The 21,762-nt window shown below is 47.4% G+C and overlaps 2 protein-coding genes and 1 long non-coding RNA gene across 5 annotated transcripts in view; 2 read left to right on the top strand and 1 right to left on the bottom strand.

Annotated features, from left to right (window-relative positions):
- Positions 1–21,762, bottom strand: part of LOC138797150 (oocyte zinc finger protein XlCOF22-like) — a 483,239-nt gene that overhangs the window by 176,121 nt on the left and 285,356 nt on the right. The window lies entirely within an intron of this gene.
- The window catches only part of LOC138797182 (oocyte zinc finger protein XlCOF7.1-like), a 179,739-nt gene that overhangs the window by 133,300 nt on the left and 24,677 nt on the right, over positions 1–21,762 (top strand). Inside the window, exons 1-3 of one of the 3 annotated variants that reach the window (XM_069977021.1) lie at positions 13,162–13,294; positions 17,923–19,002; positions 20,437–20,438. In XM_069977021.1, coding sequence (XP_069833122.1) covers positions 13,162–13,294; positions 17,923–19,002; positions 20,437–20,438 — 1,215 coding nt within the window. Of the gene's footprint in view, positions 1–13,161; positions 13,295–17,922; positions 20,854–21,762 lie in introns of those variants that run through there. The other 2 variants (XM_069977020.1, XM_069977022.1) reach the window with 2 other exon arrangements.
- LOC138797211 (uncharacterized) lies at positions 6,058–11,752 on the top strand. The gene is made up of 3 exons (XR_011363902.1): positions 6,058–6,644; positions 7,097–8,717; positions 11,650–11,752. It is a non-coding gene; the product is annotated as an uncharacterized lncRNA (long non-coding RNA).

Below are 21,762 nucleotides of genomic sequence, written 5' to 3'. Positions count from 1 at the left end.
GGGTAAATATCCCTCAAGGTCCAGGTGCCTAAATGATAGGCCACCTAGAGAGGGGATAAATTTAGACACTGCAAAGTTAATACGCTTCCTAATTTTTTCGTAGAAGTACAGTCCTTTGCGCATCCAGGAGAGACGAGGAATGATCTCAGAAAAAACTAAAATACACTCAGGAAAAAATACATTTAAACAACGACAGATCCCTCTTGATCTCCACAATAAGTCCAGAGTTTTTAATTTTCCTATGTCATCGCCCCCAGCGTGTATAATTAAAATATCGGGGGGGGGGGGGGGCAGAGCTGAGGCTAGACTATGCAGGATGGCATATATTTCCCTCCACCGGAGACCACTATACCCGAACCACTGCACCTCAAACTGCTCCAAGTCAAAACTCAGGTTCACCCCATAATTATGCCGCTCAGCTCTCTTGGAAGCCCATACCACAAATGAGTGGCCTAGGATCCATACACGCCTACTCTTACCTGAAAGAAAAGAAGATAATTACTAGTGAACTAAACCAGGTCTAAATGTATAATCTAAAGCGATCAGAGTCCCATCTGCCCAAACGCTTAATCAACTGCTCGTCCAACCCTGCTGCAGCGGCCTCAGTTGCCGCGCCAATCCTGAAAGAGTGACTGGTAAAACGCAATTCAGAGAGGCCTAGCTCCGCAAAGCAACTTAAGAACCCTGTTAAACTGGTACCTAGTAACAAAAGACAAATCCTGGTGTATAAATAAAATACCATCAATAGCAGGTCTAACAGCAAGAAAAGCCGCCATACACTGTACTGGACAAACTACAGAGCCACTAAATGTATTTAACTTTACAAGCGAACCCCTACCCAGCTGATCAGTTTAGAATATCTTAACAAAACACATAAAACGCCAAAACTAATAGAAATGTCTGAAAACAACAAGCCCGAGGGAGAGGTTTTACTAAATGATACTAACTCACCCAGGCAAAAAGCGCCAAAGAAAGCTAATGAAAATAATGCTTTAAACAAAACATCCTCAAAACTAGAACAACAAACAATATGTAAAACTTCATGTAACTTTAATAACAGATCAATAGTAATAGGGCGACGCACATCTGGAGAGACACGTCCCTTTTTGTAACCTTTAAGAACCTGTTTAATAAGGAAAAAACTAGAAATACTATGCAGACCCAGAATTTTAAAAAAGAACGAAACACCATACAAAGATTTCACTATAGCAGAGTGAGAAAGCTGTTTAGCAATTAACATATTTACAAAAGCTAATGACAACCACACATCATGTTGTAGATGGTGCTCCTGTAAGGAAAAACAAAAGACTTCCACTGGGACCATGCAACTGCGTAGGCAGTCCAAGTACGAGGTGCCACTGACTTCCTAATTAGCTGCGCTGTTAGTCCCAGATCGGCGACCACAAGTGATTTGGGCAAGCAGTGCCCACAGCCACCGCCTCCGGAGCCAGACGCCGGAAATCTGCAAACTGACCACGAGATAAAGAATCAGCTATAGTGTTCTTACTACCCTGTAAATGTACAGCCTTTAGCCAGATCTTATTAGACATACAGTACAATACTAAGTGGCGTAACAATTTTATAACCATGGCTGATTTTGAAGACAGGCAATTCACTGCATAAATGACTCCTTTATTATCAGACCTTAATAAAACACCGGGAATAATTCTAACAGAACAATGTTCTTACATACACCAGCCTGGACCCATGTATCAGGCCAAGGCTCGGCTGACCACTATCCAGCAAAATAAGCCCCGTAACCGTGAGCACTCGCCGCATCAGTATATAAAGCAATAGCATCAGACTCTACAAACTCCGGTAAAAAGACAGAATGACCATTCAAAGTAGATACAAACTCCAACCACATGCTCAGATCCTCCTTAAGCGGTTTGGTAAGGCGGATGTGAGCACGGGGAGATTTTAAACCAGCAGTAGCTGCATAGAGTCTCTTAGAAATATACGACCCATAGGAATGACACGCATAATAAAAGCCAACAAACCTAAAACTGATTGCAATTCCTTTAAAGTCACCTTAACTTTCTGTAACATACACTTCAATGCGCATTTTAATCTGGATAACTTTTAATCTGAATTCCATTCTCACTGTATCCAATGTGATACCTAGAAACTCTAAACAGTGACACGGCAATAAACCAATAAACCGAAAAACGTCTAGGTAGTGAACGACGGCACCATCCGGTACCCCATAATTCACCATCCAGTGCAGAAACGTTGCAAAAAAAAAAAAAAAAAAAAACTCAAAGTAATAGCATGAAAGAGTAAAACCCATTGGTAAACAACGATAAAAGTAATAATTATTATCAAAACAAAAGCCAAGTGAACTAAAACCTTCAGGATTAACCAGTAACAAACGGAACGCAGACTTTATATCACATTTAGCTAACAGGGCCCGAACACCAAAAAACACGAATAACTCTTACAGCGTCATTTAATGAAGCATAAGAAACTGATGACAAAGATTTATCTGCATTATCATTCAAGGAAGAGTGCAACGGGTAAGATAAATGATGAATTAACCTGTACTCCCCTGGCTCCTTTTTAGGGACCAATCCTAAGGGGGAGATGCGAAAGTTAGGAAAGGGGGGTGCAGAAAAAGGTCCCGCAACCCTCCCTTCCCGAACTTCCTTCATTATTTTGTCCCTAACCACGGCCTCATGCAAGGACACAGATTTTAAATTGTCCACCACCACGCATCCTAAACCATCCTAAGGCGGAACATCAAAGCCAATTGAGAACCCATGAATAATCAATTCAGCTTTCTGCCTGTCTGGGAACCTGGCGAGATGTGGCAACATTCTTTCCAGGCTCAAACATTTCATCATAGTTAAACCAGGCCATATCGCCAAAACTGCGGTATGCCTCTAATATCTTATCCAAGTGCTGAAATAAGGAGGAACACAGCTCAGGGCGCTTCTCTCCCACTACAGCACAATAGATGGTTTAATAAGCATGTAACCAGTTAAAAATAGAACGAGGTGGTGACTTTTTAACATCATCAGGTTTATCATCTGTACGCTTCACCAACACATCCTTACTAGCAGGTAGCAATGACATCACATCTACAAATTCACCCTTCCAGATTTTTTCCTTCACACATAATTGTAAGTGGAAGCCAAGCGGTAACATCACACAGGCTAGAGCCTCTTTAACACAAATCTCAGGCACATCAGCACCTTCTCAATCACTGGCGTATTTAAGAAGCAGAGCGCTCTGCTCCCAGGCTAGAGCCTCTTTAACACAAATCTCAAGAAGCAGAGCGCTCTGCTCACAGGCTAGAGCCTCTTTAACACAAATCTCAGGCACACCAGCATACTTCTCAATCACTGGCGTATTACAAGAAGCAGAGCGCTCTGAACCTGGAACTGACACATTAGGTACAGCAATCGTACTCTGAGACCACACATTAGCCAGCGATGGACTGCTATTAAACCCTTTAGCTACCAGGGCACAAAACTTTTTCACAGCATCATTGGCAAACAAATCACTCATGCTCACATCAGGGACAGGACCCACGTTGATGTTCTCACCCACAGCTGCTGACTCCTCTCCACGGATCTGCTGCGGTGTAAACTCCTCTGCGGCACTCTGCTGGGATGCGGACACCTGCGGGGCTGCGGTCACCTGCGGGGCTGCGGACACCGGTGGGGGCGCGGTCATCTGTGGGGAGGCTGCACCGCGGCTCCTATGGGAACCTCGGCTATGATGGCGATGTGCCGGGGGTACTGCCAGAAGGGGGCGGCGGGAGGGGAGCTGAATCAGCTCTCTTACTGCTCCTACTCCGCTTATATGGCCGCTCCCCCCGGCTGCTTCTTCCTCTATGCCTCCTGTCTTCCGCAGCACTCGCCTCTTGTAATACCTCCAGGTCTCTAGGGGGCAGTATACGGCACACAATTCTCCTCTTCCTCCATACGCTAGGGAGCAACTTCCTCGGACACCGGCTCTGCTAGACACCGCCTCAGCCATGCTTCACCTCCAGCTCCTTCTGCCCTCCGGATAAGCTCAGTGAGAAGGCTCTCTATACCGACTATGGCAGCTGCTGAAACCTGTTAGCTATGTGACAGGTACTGCTGAAGCTCTTTTACAGGGCCACACTAACAGCCTTGCTATGCTTACAAGCACCGCTCTAGCCCAGTGTGCCCTTAGCTCTTTCACAGAAACCAGCAGTACACAGCACAGCAGCTTCTTCTGTACAGCTACTCTGACTGACACAGCTGAGAGCCGGCTCCCCTATAAATACCATTCCAAATCTCCCGCTCTCAGCCAGCTGACCAATCCAAACAGAGGGCACCTTTCTATTTTTAGCTCACTGTATTCCCACACAGCTGTAATCACCAATCACAACGCTGGCTGTTGCTAAGCAGAATCTCCAAGGCTTGTGGTACCTGTAGGAATAGAAAGAAGGGGGGGGGGAGAGAACAACTACCACATACATGTAAAACCAAACTTGTACTAAAAAGGGGGGTGGGGGCGCAATCCCGTGTGTCCCCCTTTTATAAAGGGGGGCCCTTTACATAGTGTACAAGGGAATGGGGAGATGTTTCCGGTCTCTTCCTGAGGTAACCGTACATAGTGTACAGGTGGATGGGGAGATGTTTCCGGTCTCTTCCTGAGGTAACCGTACATAGTATACAGGTGGAGGGGGAGATGTTTCCGATCTCTTCCTGAGGTAACCGTACATAGTGTACAGGTGGATGGGGAGATGTTTCCGGTCTCTTCCTGAGGTAACCGTACATAGTGTACAGGTGGATGGGGAGATGTTTCCGGTCTCTTCCTGAGGTAACCATACATAGTATACAGGTGGAAGGGGAAATGTTTCCGGTCTCTTCCTGAGGTAACCGTACATAGTGTACAGGTGGATGGGGAGATGTTTCCGGTCTCTTCCTGAGGTAACTGTACATAGTATACAGGTGGATGGGGAGATGTTTCCGGTCTCTTCCTGAGGTAACCATACATAGTGTACAGGTGGATGGGGAGATGTTTCCGGTCTCTTCCTGAGGTAACCATACATAGTATACAGGTGGAGGGGGAGATGTTTCCGGTCTCTTCCTGAGGTAACCGTACATAGTGTACAGGTGGATGGGGAGATGTTTCCGGTCTCTTCCTGAGGTAACTGTACATAGTATACAGGTGGATGGGGAGATGTTTCCGGTCTCTTCCTGAGGTAACCATACATAGTATACAGGTGGAGGGGGAGATGTTTCCGGTCTCTTCCTGAGGTAACCGTACATAGTGTACAAGGGAATGGGGAGATGTTTCCGGTCTCTTCCTGAGGTAACCGTACATAGTGTACAAGGGAATGGGGAGATGTTTCCGGTCTCTTCCTGAGGTAACCGTACATAGTATACAGGTGGATGGGGAGATGTTTCCGGTCTCTTCCTGAGGTAACTGTACATAGTGTACAGGTGGATGGGGAGATGTTTCCGGTCTCCTCCTGAGGTAACCGTACATAGTGTATAGGTGGATGGGGAGATGTTTCCGGTCTCTTCCTGAGGTAACCGCACATAGTGTACAGGTGGAGGGGAGATGTGGATCTGTTTGTTTTTAAGTCTTTTCCACAGACAATCAGCAACAAGCTGAGAGACCAGCGGATGGAGAGGAGGTACAGGGTAAAGATGGCGTCAGACAGTAAGTAACTGTGTTTGCCAACCGCCTTGTATCTTACTGTGAGTTATCTGACAAAACCGGCAGAAGGAAGCCATGTGTAATGTGGTGTATAGTATCTTCACATTGGGTGGCCCAGGGGTCAACAAATATAGCAAAGGTTTAAGGATCCATACCAATTTTACTAACTATTAGGCTGGGATGCAAAACGGATGCATTAGTGTGTATCTGTTTTGATCCGTCTTTCCATTGACTTCCATTGTAAAAAAAACGGATCAAAATGGATCCGTTTTTTTTAACGGACACAAAAGTAGTGTCGGCTACGTTTTTGTGTCCGTCAAAAAAAACGGATCCGTTTTGATCCGTTGAAAAAAAATGGATTGCAAAAACGCAGTGTGAACCCAGCCTTACAAAAAGGATCATATGGTATATTTAAAAAAAAAAAAAGTTTGACACCTTAGATGATGTATAGTATATACTTTGCTTTTATTTCTATGGTGGTTATTTTATGTGTAATATGTGATGATCTCAGTGACACAAGAGACAATTCAGTAGGATCCAAATATTATATCGGTAATAAGCGCCCAGTTACTTCATATTATTGGTGTATGTATTATACTATATGATTATGTACAGGAAGAGATGTGACCATGTGACCAGTCATTAGACCTGTGGGATCTAATCATAGAGATGTTTTCTAGGTACAAAATGAAGTAAAAAGACTAAAAAGAAGCGAAATAATTTTGAGAATTGGTTATTATAAGTGAATCTAGTGGTTACATAGTAGGTCACATTGTGGAGATTTTATTGCATTTACCTGTTATGCTGTTTTTGGTTTATGTATCAATCAACTTTTTATTTTTGCTTTTGCCATGAGATAAGATTTTCTCACATCTAAACTTTTCCTTTTCAGAAACTTTTTAAAGTTAGTTGTTGTGACTTTCCAATCCCCACATGATACCAAAGTGGTAGAGTCCTTGTGATAGAGTCACGTCTGTTATATGCAGTGAAAATCCAGAGAGGTATTTGTCATATATATATATATATATACATATATTAGTTTGGGTATTGATAATAAGCTTTTATTTGTTTTGTTGTAACTAAGCTGTATATTGATGTATACTGTACAGACTCGCCCATTGTTTAGTATTTTCTTTCGGTTATTGCAGATCTTCCTATCACATCTGCTGTAAGTTTGTTCCGCCATCTATAACTCTCAATAAAATGTATGGTACTATTTTTGTCTATCCTATGGTGATGCCCATAAACTAATGGGAGTCCTTCAGGGTCTCATCCAAGTGGTCTTATGCATAATACTGATCTGTTAGTCAGTAAAAGTGTTTATGTGTATTCTCTGACATATAAAACCTTGATGAACAAAAATAAGGTCTACCATCATATAGGTGACTAACGTGATTATGTTTCTTTCTCTTATCGGTTCTCTTGAATCTGTGCCGCCTGGACATTTCTGGAGGTTGATTGCTAGACTAGTACTTGGAGGATGGGTTCACCCCTGGAGAAGATGTGGCCCCTCAAGCAACACTTGCCGTCTTGGTAGAGTATCTGAGGAACCATCTGGCTATTCAACAACTCCAGTGATCCCAGTCCAGGCTTCACGGATGTCAAATGGGGGATTGATAAGGCCAGGTGATGCGATTTTACCTACTTGCACCATACCTATATGACTACACCTATATACACTCACCGGCCACTTTATTAGGTACACCTGTCCAACTGCACGTTACCACTTAATTTCTAATCAGCCAATCACATGGCGGCAACTCAGTGCATTTAGGCATGTAGACATGGTCAAGACAATCTCCTGCAGTTCAAACCGAGCATCAGTATGGGGAAGAAAGGTGATTTGAGGCCTTTGAACGTGACATGGTTGTTGGTGCCAGAAGGGCTGGTCTGAGTATTTCAGAAACTGCTGATCTACTGGGATTTTCACGCACAACCATCTCTAGGGTTTACAGAGAATGGTCCGAAAAAGAAAAACCATCCAGTGAGCGGCCGTTCTGTGGGCGAAAATGCCTTGTTGATGCCAGAGGTCAGAGGAGAATGGGCAGACTGGTTCCAGCTGATAGAAAGGCAACAGTGACTCAAATAGCCAACCGTTACAACCAAGGTAGGCCGAAGAGCATCTCTGAACGCACAGTACGGCCAACTCTGAGGCAGATGGGCTACAGCAGCAGAAGACCACCCGTTACTAGCATGGTGTACCTAATAAAGTGGCCGGTGAGTGTATACTGCCCTCTGAATAAGGAGATGATCAGAGGGTGACAGAGAGATGGTTTGGAAGAAGGAAAGGAATGCTGACAGTACGTCAATGAGACACAGCACCTTCAAAGTTATCATTTGTAGTCACAATACACAAGGAGAAGAGAGCCAGTAATCCATAAACGATTTATGGATAAATAACATGTTGTGCCTTCCTGACTGCGCAGTACAGGAAACTGCTACCATTTATGGACTGGCCTATCAGAGTGTTACATGTATGTGTCTTGTGACTTGGAACCCCGCCTGTATTGGATGTTACATATTTCTTATGAATACACTATGCATGAGTAGTACCGCCCCATATTCTGTCTATAAAATGTGATTACCATAATAAAACTTAGGCCATTATCCAGGCTTATAATCATAATACATTGTCTTATCTGTGTCTGTGATTTATAAGTGACAAGTTGGTAATACTGCAGGTTACAGCTCTAGCTAAACTTTAAACCTTCCTTTACCTGGGTAGTTGACTTTTCTCCATAGAGACGGGTCAAAAATCTAAATTTACACTTATCAGAGGACATGATAGAAACATTTATATATGTTACAGGAGGAGGAAGGGAGGACATGACTAAATTGCCACAGGCTTTCCTTCTCTTAGCTGTAGCTGAGCCCCGCCCACTCCTGTCACATGATCCCAGGTCCTTCACCACAATCTTTTCTATCCTGCACTGCTAAGCTCCGCCCCCACATGTACTGGTCACATGATTGTGACATCATCACAGGTCCTACACCTCCAGCATCTACTAGATACAGAACAGCTCCTGGTTCGGCAGTCACTGCTGTTGTGTTGTGTGTGTGACCCCAGCAGTAAGGTAAGCTTACAGGAGGAGGGGTGTTACATTGTGTTACTATCAGTGTGTGACCCCCCAGCAGTAAGGTAAGATTACAGGAGGAGGGATGTTACATTGTGACCCCCCCAGCAGTAAGGTAAGCTTACAGGAGAAGGGATGTTACATTGTGTTACTATCAGTGTGACCCCAGCAGTAAGGTAAGCTTACAGGAGGAGGGGTGTTACATTGTGTTACTATCAGTGTGTGACCCCAGCAGTAAGGTAAGCTTACAGGAGGAGGGATGTTACATTGTGTTACTATCAGTGTGTGACCCCCCCAGCAGTAAGGTAAGCTTACAGGAGGAGGGGTGTTACATTGTGTTACTATGAGTGTGTGACCCCAGCAGTAAGGTAAGCTTACAGGAGGAGGGGTGTTACATTGTGTTACTATCAGTGTGTGACCCCAGCAGTAAGGTAAGCTTACAGGAGGAGGGATGTTACATTGTGTTACTATCAGTGTGACCCCCCCCCCAGCAGTAAGGTAAGCTTACAGGAGGAGGGATGTTACATTGTGTTACTATCAGTGTGACCCCAGCAGTAAGGTAAGCTTACAGGAGGAGGGATGTTACATTGTGTTACTATCAGTGTGTGACCCCCCAGCAGTAAGGTAAGCTTACAGGAGGAGGGGTGTTACATTGTGTTACTATCAGTGTGTGACCCCCCCAGCAGTAAGGTAAGCTTACAGGAGGAGGGATGTTACATTGTGTTACTATCAGTGTGTGACCCCAGCAGTAAGGTAAGCTTACAGGAGGAGGGATGTTACATTGTGTTACTATCAGTGTGTGACCCCAGCAGTAAGGTAAGCTTACAGGAGGAGGGATGTTACATTGTGTTACTATCAGTGTGACCCCCCCCCAGCAGTAAGGTAAGCTTACAGGAGGAGGGATGTTACATTGTGTTACTATCAGTGTGACCCCAGCAGTAAGGTAAGCTTACAGGAGGAGGGATGTTACATTGTGTTACTATCAGTGTGTGACCCCCCAGCAGTAAGGTAAGCTTACAGGAGGAGGGGTGTTACATTGTGTTACTATCAGTGTGTGACCCCCCCAGCAGTAAGGTAAGCTTACAGGAGGAGGGATGTTACATTGTGTTACTATCAGTGTGTGACCCCCAGCAGTAAGGTAAGCTTACAGGAGGAGGGATGTTACATTGTGTTACTATCAGTGTGTGACCCCAGCAGTAAGGTAAGCTTACAGGAGGAGGGATGTTACATTGTGTTACTATCAGTGTGACCTCCCCCCCCCCAGCAGTAAGGTAAGCTTACAGGAGGAGGGGTGTTACATTGTGTTACTATCAGTGTGTGACCCCAGCAGTAAGGTAAGCTTACAGGAGGAGGGATGTTACATTGTGTTACTATCAGTGTGACCCCCCCCAGCAGTAAGGTAAGCTTACAGGAGGAGGGATGTTACATTGTGTTACTATCAGTGTGTGACCCCCCAGCAGTAAGGTAAGCTTACCTTACTGCTGGGGTCACACTGATAGTAACACAATGTAACACCCCTCCTCCTGTAAGCTTACCTTACTGCTGGGGGGGGGGGGTCACACTGATAGTAACACAATGTAACATCCCTCCTCCTGTAAGCTTACCTTACTGCTGGGGGGGGGGGGTCACACTGATAGTAACACAATGTAACACCCCTCCTCCTGTAAGCTCACCTTACTGCTGGGGTCACACACTGATAGTAACACAATGTAACATCCCTCCTCCTGTAAGCTTACCTTACTGCTGGGGTCACACACTGATAGTAACACAATGTAACATCCCTCCTCCTGTAAGCTTACCTTACTGCTGGGGTCACACACTGATAGTAACACAATGTAACATCCCTCCTCCTGTAAGCTTACCTTACTGCTGGGGTCACACACTGATAGTAACACAATGTAACACCCCTCCTCCTGTAAGCTTACCTTACTGCTGGGGGAGTCACACTGATAGTAACACAATGTAACATCCCTCCTCCTGTAAGCTTACCTTACTGCTGGGGTCACACACTGATAGTAAGGAGGAGGGATGTTACATTGTGTTACATTGTGTTACTATCAGTGTGTGACCCCAGCAGTAAGGTAAGCTTACAGGGGGAGGGATGTTACATTGTGTTACTATCAGTGTGACCCCCCCCCCCCAGCAGTAAGGTAAGCTTACAGGAGGAGGGATGTTACATTGTGTTACTATCAGTGTGACCCCCCCCCCCCCCAGCAGTAAGGTAAGCTTACAGGAGGAGGGATGTTACATTGTGTTACTATCAGTGTGACCCCCCCCCCCCAGCAGTAAGGTAAGCTTACAGGAGGAGGGGTGTTACATTGTGTTACTATCAGTGTGTGACCCCAGCAGTAAGGTAAGCTTACAGGAGGAGGGATGTTACATTGTGTTACTATCAGTGTGACCCCCCCAGCAGTAAGGTAAGCTTACAGGAGGAGGGATGTTACATTGTGTTACTATCAGTGTGACCCCAGCAGTAAGGTAAGCTTACAGGAGGAGGGGTGTTACATTGTGTTACTACCAGTGTGACCCCAGCAGTAAGGTAAGCTTACAGGAGGAGGGATGTTACATTGTGTTACTATCAGTGTGTGACCCCCCCAGCAGTAAGGTAAGCTTATAGGAGGAGGGATGTTACATTGTGTTACTATCAGTGTGTGACCCCCCAGCAGTAAGGTAAGCTTACAGTAGGAGGGATGTTACATTGTGTTACTATCAGTGTGACCCCAGCAGTAAGGTAAGCTTACAGGAGGAGGGATGTTACATTGTGTTACTATCAGTGTGTGACCCCCCCCCCCAGCAGTAAGGTAAGCTTGCAGGAGGAGGGATATTAGATATGCTGTGGCCCCTGTATGGTTTGGGGCCCCTGGCTGTGACATAAAGGCCCCGGCAGCACTATCCCCTCCTTGTCCTCCAGTTGTCTCCTCTTCTCCCCCAGACGCTCCCCCTCCTGAATGACCCCCCAAGGATGGAGAAGGACAGGAATGAGATCAGTAAGAGAATATTACACGTCACCTTGGAGATCATCCGCCTGCTGACCGGAGAGGTAACTTCTCTAGATTTCCACCATTGTTGTCTGGGCTCTTTGGCCCCTCCCTCCCTCCCTCCCCCGCTCTATGTTCTGGATCTGGTCTCCTCTCTGTAGGTGCGGAGGTCTCCAGCACTGACCCCAGTAGTCCAGATGTGTCTCCTCCTCCTCCTCCTCCTCACTAGAGCTCTATACAGGGGGACAATCTCCTCTTTGTAGTGAGGAGGAGGCAGGAATACTGGGCTCAGTCCCCTCATTGTCTCTCTCCATCCCCAGGATTACACCATAGTGAAGAAGACATGGGGGGAGGGTGTGGCCTTCCCCCAGGAGTCAGGAGGGCGGAGCAGGGCCCGGGGCCCCATCACGGAGCCTCCATCACTGATACATGAGCAGAAGATCCTAGAACTCACCCACAGGATGACTGAGCTGCTGACTGGAGAGGTGACACTGGGGAATGCTGGGAGATGATAGAGTAATCCAGGAGGCAGCAGGCTGGGGGGGATGACTGTGTGATCATTGTGTGTGTCAGGTTCCTATAAGGTGTCAGGATGTGGCCGTCTATTTCTCCATGGAGGAGTGGGAGTATGTAGAAGGACACAAGGATCTGTACCGGGGGGAGCAGCCGCTCATGATGGAGGATCAGCCGCCCGGCCTCACAGCACAAGGTAAGAGGAGACCTTCCTGATTCTAGAGAGCAGGGGGGAGGGGCCCCTAGATCATCATCCTCCTCCTCCTATCCTCCTCTTCCTCCTCCCATCCTCCTCCTATCCTCCTCTTCCTCCCCCCATCCTCCTCCCATCCTCCTCCCATCCCCCTCCTCCTCCCATCCTCCTCCTCCCATCCCCCTCCTCCTCCCATCCTCCTCCTCCCATCCTCCCCCTCCCATCCTCCTCCCATCCTCCTCCTCCTCCCATCCTCCTCCTCCTCCCATCCTCCTCCTCCTCCTCCTCCCATCCTCCTCCTCCTCCTCCTCCCATCCTCCTCCTCCTCCTCCTCCTCCTCCCATCCTCCTCCTCCTCCTCCTCCTCCTCCCATCCTCCTCCTCCTCCTCCCATCCTCCTCCTCCTCCTCCCATCCTCCTCCCCCCATCCTCCTCCTCCTCCTGATGACATGTAGCAGTGTATAATGGATTGGCTCCCTGTGTGTTCCCTACAGATGGAGGCAGTGACAGGAATCCACCAGAGAGGTGTCCCCGTCCTCTGTATTCCCAGGACTGTCCAGAGGGAAATGTCCCAGCAGACAATCAGCAGGTAGATGAGGCTGATGCTATAGCACTATATCTCTATAGCGCCCCCCGGTGCTGGTGGTTGTTGCTCCTGCACTCATAGATGTGATGAGGCTGATAGATACATGTTGCTGGTTTCTTATGTTGATGTGTTAGATTTTCCCTCCTGTCTGCTGGATTGTACTGAATTGTTCTATATGTCCCATCAGGGGGGAGATCAGGTGACTAATATTAAAGTGGAGGATGAAGCAGAAGAAGAGAGGATGAGGGGCGATCCCCGGTGTATGAGTGAGGTGAAGGAGGAGGAGGCGCCGGCAGCTGGTACCCCAGGTATGGGAGGATGGAGTTATACAGGGAGTTCTGGTACTAAAACATATGATGTTTTTTGCTCTTTTTTTTTTTAGTTTTCTGAACATCATGGCGGGGGGGGGGGAGCTGCTTTTAACAACATTTAGAGTGATGCTTTACTGCAAGCCACATGGCCATCGGAGCAGTAGACTGGCGCCCCCTACTGACTTTTGGGGCAGAGGTTTCTCGGCATGCTTTGTGACCTCTATCACTGTGCAGGATGGGACACTGCCGTCTTGTGGAGCATCCGATCAGTTCTTATAGACATGATTGGATGCAGCTGTAGTCTGGGATATGCGATGGCTCAGTGCAGGAGGATGCAGCTGTAGTCTGGGATATGTGCTGGCTCAGTGCAGGAGGATGCAGCTGTAGTCTGGGATATGCGATGGCTCAGTGCAGGAGGATGCAGCTATAGTCTGGGATATGTGATGGCTCAGTGCAGGAGGATGCAGCTGTAGTCTGGGATATGTGATGGCTCAGTGCAGGAGGATGCAGCTGTAGTCTGGGATATGTGATGGCTCAGTGCAGGAGGATGCAGCTGTAGTCTGGGATATGCGATGGCTCAGTGCAGGAGGATGCAGCTATAGTCTGGGATATGTGATGGCTCAGTGCAGGAGAATGCAGCTGTAGTCTGGGATATGTGATGGCTCAGTGCAGGAGGATGCAGCTGTAGTCTGGGATATGTGATGGCTCAGTGCAGGAGGATGCAGCTGTAGTCTGGGATATGCGATGGCTCAGTGCAGGAGGATTGGATGCAGCTGTAGTCTGGGATATGCGATGGCTCAGTGCAGGAAGATTGGATGCAGCTGTAGTCTGGGATATGCAATGGCTCAGTGCAGGAGGATTGGATGCAGCTGTAGTCTGGGATACGTAATGGCTCAGTGCAGGAAGATTAGATGCAGCTGTAGTCTGGGATATGCGATGGCTCAGTGCAGGAGGATGCAGCTGTAGTCTGGGATATGTGATGGTTCAGTGCAGGAGGATGCAGCTGTAGTCTGGGATATGTGATGGCTCAGTGCAGGAGGATTGGATGCAGCTGTAGTATGGGATATGTGATGGCTCAGTGCAGGAGGATGCAGCTGTAGTCTGGGATATATGATGGCTCAGTGCAGGAGGATTGGATGCAGCTGTAGTCTGGGATATGTGATGGCTCAGTGCAGGAGGATGCAGCTGTAGTCTGGGATATGCGATGGTTCAGTGCAGGAGGATGCAGCTGTAGTCTGGGATATGTGATGGCTCAGTGCAGGAGGATGCAGCTGTAGTCTGGGATATGTGATGGCTCAGTGCAGGAGGATTGGATGCAGCTGTAGTCTGGGATATGTGATGGCTCAGTGCGGGAGGATGCAGCTGTAGTCTGGAATATGTGATGGCTCAGTGCAGGAGGATGCAGCTGTAGTCTGGGATATGTGATGGCTCAGTGCAGGAGGATGCAGCTGTAGTCTGGGATATGTGATGGCTCAGTGCAGGAGGATGCAGCTGTAGTCTGGGATATGTGATGGCTCAGTGCAGGAGGATTGGATGTAGCTGTAGTCTGAGATATGTGATGGCTCAGTGCAGGACGATGCAGCTGTAGTCTGGGATATGCGATGGCTCAGTGCAGGAGGATTGGATGCAGCTGTAGTCTGGGATATGTGATGGCTCAGTGCAGGAGGATTGGATGCAGCTGTAGTCTGGGATATGTGATGGCTCAGTGCAGGAGGATTGGATGCAGCTGTAGTCTGGGATATGTGATGGCTCAGTGCAGGAGGATTGGATGCAGCTGTAGTCTGGGATATGCGATGGCTCAGTGCAGGACGATGCAGCTGTAGTCTGGGATATGCGATGGCTCAGTGCAGGAGGATGCAGCTGTAGTCTGGGATATGTGATGGCTCAGTGCAGGAGGATGCAGCTGTAGTCTGGGATATGTGATGGCTCAGTGCAGGAGGATTGGATGCAGCTGTAGTCTGGGATATGTGATGGCTCAGTGCAGGAGGATTGGATGCAGCTGTAGTCTGGGATATGTGATGGCTCAGTGCAGGACGATGCAGCTGTAGTCTGGGATATGCGATGGCTCAGTGCAGGAGGATGCAGCTGTAGTCTGGGATATGTGATGGCTCAGTGCAGGAGGATGCAGCTGTAGTCTGGGATATGTGATGGCTCAGTGCAGGAGGATTGGATGCAGCTGTAGTCTGGGATATATGATGGCTCAGTGCAGGAGGATGCAGCTGTAGTCTCGGATATGTGATGGCTCAGTGCAGGAGGATGCAGCTGTAGTCTGGGATATGTGATGGCTCAGTGCAGGAGGATTGGATGCAGCTGTAGTCTGGGATATGTGATGGCTCAGTGCAGGAGGATTGGATGCAGCTGTAGTCTGGGATATGCGATGGCTCAGTGCAGGACGATGCAGCTGTAGTCTGGGATATGCGATGGCTCAGTGCAGGAGGATGCAGCTGTAGTCTGGGATATGTGATGGCTCAGTGCAGGAGGATTGGATGCAGCTGTAGTCTGGGATATATGATGGCTCAGTGCAGGAGGATGCAGCTGTAGTCTCGGATATGTGATGGCTCAGTGCAGGAGGATTGGATGCAGCTGTAGTCTGGGATATGCGATGGCTCAGTGCAGGAGGATGCAGCTGTAGTCAGGGATATATGATGGCTCAGTGCAGGAGGATGCAGCTGTAGTCTGGGATATGTGATGGCTCAGTGCAAGAGGATTGGATGCAGCTGTAGTCTGGGATATGTGATGGCTCAGTGCAGGAGGATTGGATGCAGCTGTAGTCTGGGATATGCGATGGCTCAGTGCAGGACGATGCAGCTGTAGTCTGGGATATGCGATGGCTCAGTGCAGGAGGATGCAGCTGTAGTCTGGGATATGTGATGGCTCAGTGCAGGAGGATGCAGCTGTAGTCTGGGATATGTGATCGCTCAGTGCAGGAGGATTGGATGCAGCTGTAGTCTGGGATATGTGATGGCTCAGTGCAGGAGGATTGGATGCAGCTGTAGTCTGGGATATGCGATGGCTCAGTGCAGGAGGATGCAGCTGTAGTCTGGGATATGTGATGGCTCAGTGCAGGAGGATTGGATGCAGCTGTAGTCTGGGATATGCGATGGCTCAGTGCAGGAGGATGCAGCTGTAGTCTGGGATATGTGATGGCTCAGTGCAGGAGGATGCAGCTGTAGTCTGGGATATGTGATCGCTCAGTGCAGGAGGATTGGGTGCAGCTGTAGTCTGGGATATGTGATGGCTCAGTGCAGGAGGATTGGATGCAGCTGTAGTCTGGGATATGCGATGGCTCAGTGCAGGAGGATGCAGCTGTAGTCTGGGATATGTGATGGCTCAGTGCAGGAGGATTGGATGCAGCTGTAGTCTGGGATATGCGATGGCTCAGTGCAGGAGGATGCAGCTGTAGTCTGGGATATGTGATGCTCAGTGCAGGAGGATGCAGCTGTAGTCTGGGATATGCGATGGCTCAGTGCAGGAGGATTGGATGCAGCTGTAGTCTGGGATATGCGATGGCTCAGTGCAGGAGGATGCAGCTGTAGTATGGGATATGTGATGGCTCAGTGCAGGAGGATGCAGCTGTAGTCTGGGATATGTGATGGCTCAGTGCAGGAGGATGCAGCTGTAGTCTGGGATATGTGATGGCTCAGTGCAGGAGAATGCAGCTGTAGTCTGGGATATGTGATGGCTCAGTGCAGGAGGATGCAGCTGTAGTATGGGATATGTGATGGCTCAGTGCAGGAGGATGCAGCTGTAGTCTGGGATATGTGATGGCTCAGTGCAGGAGGATGCAGCTGTAGTCTGGGATATGTGATGGCTCAGTGCAGGAGAATGCAGCTGTAGTCTGGGATATGTGATGGCTCAGTGCAGGAGGATTGGATGCAGCTGTAGTCTGGGATATATGATGGCTCAGTGCAGGAGGATTGGATGCAGCTGTAGTCTGGGATATGCGATGGCTCAGTGCAGGAGGATGCAGCTGTAGTCTGGGATATGTGATGGCTCAGTGCAGGAGGATGCAGCTGTAGTCTGGGATATGTGATGGCTCAGTGCAGGAGGATGCAGCTGTAGTCTGGGATATGTGATGGCTCAGTGCAGGAGGATGCAGCTGTAGTATGGGATATGTGATGGCTCAGTGCAGGAGGATGCAGTCTGGGATATGTGATGGCTCAGTGCAGGAGGATTGGATGCAGCTGTAGTCTGGGATATGTGATGGCTCAGTGCAGGAGGATGCAGCTGTAGTCTGGGATATGTGATGGCTCAGTGCAGGAGGATGCAGCTGTAGACTGGGATATGTGATGGCTCAGTGCAGGAGGATGCAGCTGTAGTCTGGGATATGCGATGGCTCAGTGCAGGAGGATGCAGCTGTAGTCTGGGATATGTGATGGCTCAGTGCAGGAGGATGCAGCTGTAGTCTGGGATATATGATGGCTCAGTGCAGGAGGATGCAGCTGTAGTCTGGGATATGCGATGGCTCAGTGCAGGAGGATTGGATGCAGCTGTAGTCTGGGATATGTGATGGCTCCGAGCGCTGCTCCTCCTTACTGTACATTTTTACTGATAAATAGGAATTGTGGAGGTTTCTTCACTTGGTGATTTGGAAGAAAAATTTTAATTTATTTTTATCTGAACAGAAAATTCTGTAGGAAACATCGTGGTATCGCTGAATTATAAAGAAAAAGCTGGCGGTGCGGAGCAGCGCTCCTCAGGAGAAGCCCTCCTCCCCCTTACTGTACATCCAGGACGTCACACTACAGATCTATCATATAATCCTCCTGACCATGAGGAACCTTCTCCTGACCACTCACACACTGCCACCACAGGGACAGAGCAGAGAGAGGGGAAAAGGTTCCACTGTGATGAATGTGGAAAACAGTTTACAAAATGCTCAAATCTTTTTACACATAAAAGAATTCATATGGGAGAGAAGCCCTATTCATGCTCAGAATGTGGGAAATGTTTTACAAGAAAATCTAGCCTTGCTCAACATGAGAGAATCCACATAGGAGAGAAGCCATATTCATGCTCAGAATGTGGGAAATGTTTTACAAGAAAATCCAGCCTTGCTCAACATGAGAGAATTCACACAGGAGAGAAGCCATTTCCATGTTTAGAATGTGGTAAATGCTTTGTAAACAAATCCGATCTTGTTACACATGAGAGAATTCACACAGGAGAGAAACCATTTACATGTTCAGAATGTGGGAAAAGTTTTACACAAAAGTCCAGCCTTGTGGCACATGAGAGAAGTCACACAGGAGAGAAGCCATATTCATGTTCAGAATGTGGAAAATGTTTAATAAATCAAGCGAGTCTTGTTAATCATAAGAGACTTCACACAGGAGAGAAACCATATTCGTGTTCAGAATGTGGAAAATGTTTTACAAATCAATCACATTTTGTTACACATGAGAGAATTCACACAGGGAAGAAGCCATATTCATGTTTAGAATGTGGGAAAGGTTTTATTACTAAAGGTAAGCTAAGGAATCATCATAGAAGTCACACAGGAGAGAAGCCATATTCATGTTCAGAGTGTGGGAAGTGTTTTACAAATCAATCTAATCTTGATACACATGTCAGAATTCACACAGGAGAAAATCTATATTCGTGTTCAGAGTGTGCAAAAAGTTTTACAACACAATCAAATCTTGTTAGACATAAAAGAATTCACACGGGAGAGAAGCCATTCTCATGTTCAGACTGTGGCAAATGTTTTATCACTAACAGCAGACTAAGGTACCATGAGAAAAGTCACTCTGGGGAGAAACCATGCTGACTTATTAGGAGAAATATTCAAGATCCAGTGAGAGGTTTATCTTTATAACGGCAATTTCTCAGCCAATAAACATGCAGGAGACTCTTTGGTACATCCTGCGATCACGCGGGACCCATACATGTTGATAGCAGCGATTGGTTGGCCAGATCAGATGACCCTGCCATATAAAAATTGCGGCCGCCGAGGCTCGGCTCACACACATGCTGGAAGAGATTAGGGACAGAGCTGCTGCTGGTCAGGGAGAGCGTTAGGGAGGGAATTAGCGTTCCTGTAGGCAGGGATACTAGAGAAAGAACACAACAGCCCTTGTAAGGGCTTAAAATCTTTATTTTTTTTTTTTATTACTCCAGACTGCTGGCTGGGACTTGCAGTGCAGCTACCACGATTTTAGCAGCACACTGTGGTGATCCACTGCTGGCAGAAAGGGGACAGCAGGTGTTGCATACAGACCCCAAAGAAGTCCTCAGTACTATTATATTTTTTGTGGGTGGTGCTGCTGTTGTGCATTGTATTGCTTTGATATGTAGTACAGCTGCATAGAACTTCACTGCTCATTGTCCTGTGTAAGAGGTGGCATACACCATATACCACCACTTACACACAGACTATACGACAACCTCCAAAAAGTAGTGTGACCAGTATCTGTTGTCATCTGCAGCCAGTTTGCAGGGTTGCTTTCTTTTTTAGTGCAGCCATATCCAACCTCACTGCTAATTGCCCTGTGTAAGAGGTGGCATACACCATATAGCAGCACTTATACGACTTATACAACAACCTCCAAAAACTAGTGTGACCCTTATCTGTCATCTGCAGCCAGCACTATTGTCTTGAGGTAGACCACTAGGCTGCTGCCCAGAATTTGGTGTAATGGTGCGATTAGTCAGCCCCAGAGGCATCCATGCATGCTGCCCCTGCTGTTTCCTGTCCATTTCCGTGGTGTTTCCATCATTTTCTGAAGTTGACACGTTTTCATGCAACCTTCCCTGTGCCGAGCTTGGGTCCCCTGCAAAAATGCTTGAGTTTCCCATTGACTTCAATGGGGTTCGTTACTCGAAACGAGCACCCGAGCATCGGGAAATATTCCTCTCGAGTACCGAGCACCCGAGCATTTTAGTACTTGCTCATCACTAGTCCTATGTGTACGTGTTGTTTTTATGGGATTGTTTTGGGATTTATGAAGTAATAAAGTATCTGTGTTTTGGCTATGTAACTTTGGTTATATTCTTCTTTATTCAATAGCTTAAGTGTTGTTTTGTTGTTTGTGTATATATGAGTGGAACTCTTATAAGGTGACTATTGGTCAGAGGCCCTAATATAGGTTTTGCTTCTTGTTCAATCTCCTGATTTGACTGACCGTAACCTTTGATAGATGTCCCTATGACTTATCAAAAGTAGTTGTCTTCAGTCTTCGGATACTGCACCGTGATGGTAAACTGAAGCCAGTCTATATTTAGGTGAGTGGAAAAGATCCATTAGATACAAGGAAGAGGAGACCTAATCGTTCTGAAGAAACCATCATGTGGCAGTACCTGTGACTATCCTCCCCTCAGTTCTGGAAGAATTTCTTGTGCTGGAGGTCGTGTCCCAGGATTCCAGCTACACTAGACCTCCAGCGCATGACATTCTTCTAGATTTACCCATCGGGGTCTCCCCGCACCTGTGGATTGGCTGAGAATGGCTACTCTGCTCATCTCTGTGATAAGCTACTGGTGGTGTCAGGCTTGGAGCTTTCCTGTTACCATTGCGGTGTTACCATTTTCTGTTTCCCTTGCGGTTGGGACCTCCCCACGGTTCAGCATGAAGGTGGAAGATTGGGTTGCTGAGACACCATCCCACTTCTGGTGAGTTCAGAGTTGCTCTAGTCAAACTCCTTGGGCTCGGTGGCTCGGTCTTCCGATGTCAGCTGTGTCTCCGAGCTGTGGGGCGCAGCATAGTGACGGGCACCCTCTACCTGAAAGCTAAGACTCTTGTGATCAGTTGGTTATTGTAATATTCTGGTGGCATAGTCTCCGATGGTTATTATTGTCTATGTTGTTTGTAATGTTAATTATTTTTGACCTTTATCCCTCCATATAAATCTGTAATTTTGCACATGTACATTATATAGCTTTTTTACCCTGTTTTGGATCAGTTTTCGTACCTGACCCTAGACTCTAAGGGCTTATTCCCATGCTCCATATTCCCTCTGGAAGAGCTTTCTTTTTGTCTAAGGATTTTTCTAAAATTTTATCAAGGGCTACACCAAAGACATAGTTGCCCTCAAAGGAGATACCACATAACTGACCAATTTTTAACCATAATGCCCGCCGGGCTTCGGTAGTAAGGGCCCCATCTCTGGCTGCAGCCCTGACCGATTCTGCAGATGAATCAGCCAAGAGAGCAGCTGCATCTTTCAGGAGTAGAAAGGAGTCTGTAATAGCTCCTTTGGAAGATTTCCTCTTTAGGTTATTGTCCAATTGTTCAATCCAAACGTTCAATCCATAGCACGGGCTACACTAGTAGCACCAATAATATTATTAACCCCTTGCCGCATATGGACGTACCGGCACGTCCAAATCTGCATACAGTTCCTGCAGATGGACGTGCCGTTACGTCCACGGGATGACAGGGGCGCAGGAGCTGCACTCCTGTCATCCCCGGCGGGGCCCGGCTGTCAGTGATAGCCAGGCACCCGCCGCAACTGCCGAGATCCGCG

The sequence above is a fragment of the Dendropsophus ebraccatus genome, chromosome 7 (genome assembly GCF_027789765.1).
Source record: "Dendropsophus ebraccatus isolate aDenEbr1 chromosome 7, aDenEbr1.pat, whole genome shotgun sequence".
In the NCBI taxonomy this organism is placed as follows: Eukaryota; Metazoa; Chordata; class Amphibia; order Anura; family Hylidae; genus Dendropsophus; species Dendropsophus ebraccatus.
The sequence above is the reverse complement of the archived record's forward strand: the minus strand, read 5'-3'. Positions and strand labels throughout refer to the sequence as shown.